Here is a 3,986-nt window from a genome sequence, read left to right as displayed (position 1 = left end):
ATAACAAAACAAAAAATTTAATTTTTGATAATTTTTTTTATATTTTTTTTGTTAAACTATTTATATAATAATAATGTACCAATCAATTGTGTATTTCAAATCAATTCGTTTGATTATTTTATTTGTCTTTAGATTATTCAAATGCATATTCCATGTAACTATATCTAAAACTTATTATGGAATTAAATAAGAAATTATGATGCTGTTTGGTAACACTTAAATTTTTTTATTTAATTAATTAAAAATTTGACAATTAAACATAAAACAGTGTTTGATAACTCTGAGGGTGTTTGACTCCTTAACTAAAAAACTGTTTTTTATTTTTAAAAGTTAAAAACTGTTTTTTGAAAACAAGTTGGAGTGTTGGCATTGTTTTCAAAAAACAATTTTTAAAAACAAAGTTACAAAAAGATTTCTCTCTTCTCAATTTCTATTTCTTCAAATTTTCTCTCCTTCTTAAAAGAAAGAGGTCGGCGAGTCTCAGCGGTAGCTGGAGCCATGGCCGGACGCGGGCGACCTCGGAAGAGTGTGACTAAGCAGATGAAAAAATCGAAGGGGCCGAGATCTTCGGATCTAGTGAAGAAGACAAGAGCGGTGGCAGAGATTCTCAGTTATGACCCTGTGGAATTCTCTGATTCAAAGAAGGAGGATGCAATTGCCGACATGGATGCGGAGGTGATTGGGACTGGAGACATGCAATTGAAGGATGGAGACAAAGGTTTTGAGCACAACCAGGAGCAGATCCAGAGTGATTTTTCGGAATGGATGGAAATTATACAAAAGGGAAAGCTGTTGTGGAAAGCTCAGGTACGGTTAAATCACCCTTACATATTTTACGTGTTAATAACAGTGTTGTGAGGGAACAGGGGAACCAAGGGGTTTAAGAAGGTGAATGTGAAAATTGAGAAAGAAGATGTGGAAGAGGAGATTAAATTTTGGTCCTCATCTTTGGTTTGTTATGTGCTTGGGGCTAATCCCCATGTGCCTGTTATTGAGGGTTTCTTTAGGCGTATGTGGAGGAATAAAGGATTAGATAAGATTGGGTTACTTGATCATGGAGTTTTTTTGGCCAGATTTACAATTGATGAGCAGAGGGATATGGTCTTGAATGGGGGATATATGTTTTTTGATAGGAAGCATGTTGTATGTTGTTATGAAGGCTTGGTCTGCTGATGGGAGTTTCACCAAGGAAGAACTCTATAAAATTCCAATTTGGGTGCAAGTGAATGATTTGTTCTTAAAATACTGGGTAATAGAGCTCTGGCAAAAATTCTGAGCCCTGGTGGGGAGAACTTACAGCAGGATGCAGCCACAAGGAACCAAGATAAATTGTAATATGCTAGAGTTTTGATTGAGGTGACCATAGGTCAAGAGTTTACTGACACAGTAGAGTTCTTAAATGAAAATGATGAGATTACGTATGTTACTTTGCTGTATGAGTGGAAGCTGATTAGATGCACCAATTGTGATGGATGTGGGCATTCAAAGGAAGTCTGCAAGAAGAAGAATGAAGTGGTGAAAAGGTGGGTGCCAAAAGCTCAACAAAAGAACATGATGCTTCCAGTGCAGAAGGAAATCAACAAAAAGGATGCTAATGTAACTTCAATAGCAAACATTAAGCTCAAAATGTCTCCAAAAGTTTATCCAACACCAACAAAGAATACTTTTCAGGCCTTGGAAGGAATGACAGATGGAGAGATTCAAGTGAGACAATTACCTTGTGATTTAGGGGTTAATATGGATGGAGGGGGAGGACCTCCACCCCCAATGGATAGAATAGTATGCTGGAATGTCAGGGGGATCAACAACCACTTGAAACAACAAGAAGTCCAGAGGTTTTTACAATCTAAAAATGCGGGGTTGGTTGGTCTCCTTGAAACAAAGGTTAAATTTCCTCATTTGGGAGATTTATACCTTCAAATGTTTTCGGGTTGGTGTTTTACAACAAATTTGTTTTATTACTCAAATGGTAGAATCGTGTTAGCATGGAAAGATACGAGTTCCACTATTGACATAGTGAAAGGTACCAGTCAAATGATACATTGTCGTGTATCTCCAATTCGAGGGGAGGTATTTTGTGCAACATTTATATATGCTTTTAATGAAGCTTCAAGAAGAGAGGAGCTCGGGAATGATTTAAGAGGTATAACAGCCACTAATTTGGGACCTTGGATAGTAATGGGGGATTTTAAAGCAATTAGTAATCCGGATGAAAGAATGAGGTTTAAAGGGCCATCAAAAGATTACAAAGTTCTAAAGCAATGTTTGGAGGATTGTCAAGTTGAAGATGTGCACTACAACGGGAACTTTTATACTTGGAATAACAAGCAAGATGGGAATGATAGAATTTAGGCTAAGCTTGATAGAGCTGTAGCAAATCAAGCTTGGTTAGATAAGAATGAAAGTGCAGAGGTGACTTTTTTTCCTAAAGGAGACTTCGACCACAGTCCATGTGTTCTTATAGTGTACCCGATTACTCAAGGGGGAAGGATATCATTTAGGTTCTTTAACCTTTGGTGTAATTATAATGAGTTCTATATAAAAGTGGCTGCCATATGGTCTGAACCTCAAAAAGGAACTCCAATGTACTGTGTTGTACAGAAACTCAAGATGGTGAAAACCATGTTGAAGGATTTTAACAAGCTGTTTATTGGAGATATCTTTGCTGCTCAATTTGGGGCCTTACAGGAGCTGCAACAATGCCAAGAAGATCTGCAGAAAGATCCCTTTAATTTTCTTCTGATGGAAAAAGAAAAAGAAGCAAGGCTGAGGCATCGCCAAACTTCCAGGAATTATTGCTCTATGCTTGCGCAAAAGGCAAAAATAGATTGGATAATAGAGGGGGATGATAATACCACTATTTTTCATAGAAGTTTGAAGATGAAAAGAAATCAAAACATGGTGTATGCAATTAAAAAAGCTGATGGGGAGTGGGTCGATGAAGATAATTCTGTTACACAAGCTTTTATTAATTTCTATTCGAAGTTACTAGGCTCTAGAATGACAGCAAGAATAGAAGTTAATATGAAAGTTGTACTAGTAGGTCAGGTTGTTACTGAAGTTCAAAAGCAGTTTTTGATGAAACCATATATTGAAGAAGAGGTGAAACAAGCCCTATTCTCAACACCGAATACAAAAGCTCCAGGGCATGACGATTTTAATAGCTTTTTCTTCAAGAAGTCATGCAATATAGTTGGAAAGGAAGTTGCAGAAGCTATTCTCTCCTTTTTGCATTCTAGGGAAATATTGAGAGAAATTAATGCCACAACCTTGACTTTGGTTCCAAAGCTCAAATGCCCTAAATCTGTGGCTGATTTTCGACCTATTGCGTGTTGTAATGTCCTCTACAAGATTTCCACAAAAATGATATGTTTAAGATTTTGACATTTGCTGCCTCAACTAATATCTCAAAACCAAGGTGGCTTTGTACACGGTCGGTTTATTGCATATAATATAATGGTTTGTCAGGACTTAGTTCAGCAATATGGTAGAAGCAATTGCAAGCCCTCGTGTATGATCAAAATGGACTTGAAGAAGGCATACACTACGGTGGATTGGAACTTTCTGGAAGAGAAGATGAAGGCTTTACAGTTTCCAGAGCCATTTGTCAATCTTGTTATGGTATGTGTTAGAACCCCCAAATTTTCAATCTTCTTTAATAGTTCACTTCATGGATTATTTTAAGCTAAAAGGGGTTTGAGACAAGGGGATCCCATGTCTCCTCTCCTATTTGTTCTAGGAATGGAATACCTATCTAGGATATTGAGCAAAGTAGCCACTCAGAGTGATTTCAAGTTTCATCACAAGTGTGGGGGGTTGAAATTGACTCACTTATGTTTTGCTGATGACCTGTTGTTATTTAGCAATGGAGATGTCAAATCAATATTCTTATTGCTTCAAATTTTTAAACGATTCTCTATGACATCCGGCTTACAAGCTAATGCAAGCAAGACGGCGGTTTATTGTACCAATATGGAAGAGCAAGA

General features: G+C 37.1%; 1 protein-coding gene across 1 annotated transcript; it reads left to right on the top strand.

The window, feature by feature from the left end:
* Positions 1–2,583: 2,583 nt before the first annotated feature.
* Positions 2,584–3,384, top strand: LOC133791550 (uncharacterized). Its single transcript, XM_062229471.1, has one exon. It carries the CDS (start codon positions 2,584–2,586, stop codon positions 3,382–3,384), a length of 801 nt encoding a protein of 266 aa, XP_062085455.1.
* The last annotated feature ends 602 nt before the right edge of the window (positions 3,385–3,986 follow it).

The sequence above is a fragment of the Humulus lupulus genome, chromosome 7 (assembly GCF_963169125.1).
Source record: "Humulus lupulus chromosome 7, drHumLupu1.1, whole genome shotgun sequence".
NCBI lineage: Eukaryota > Viridiplantae > Streptophyta > Magnoliopsida > Rosales > Cannabaceae > Humulus > Humulus lupulus.
This window is presented reverse-complemented; position numbering and strand designations above follow the sequence as displayed.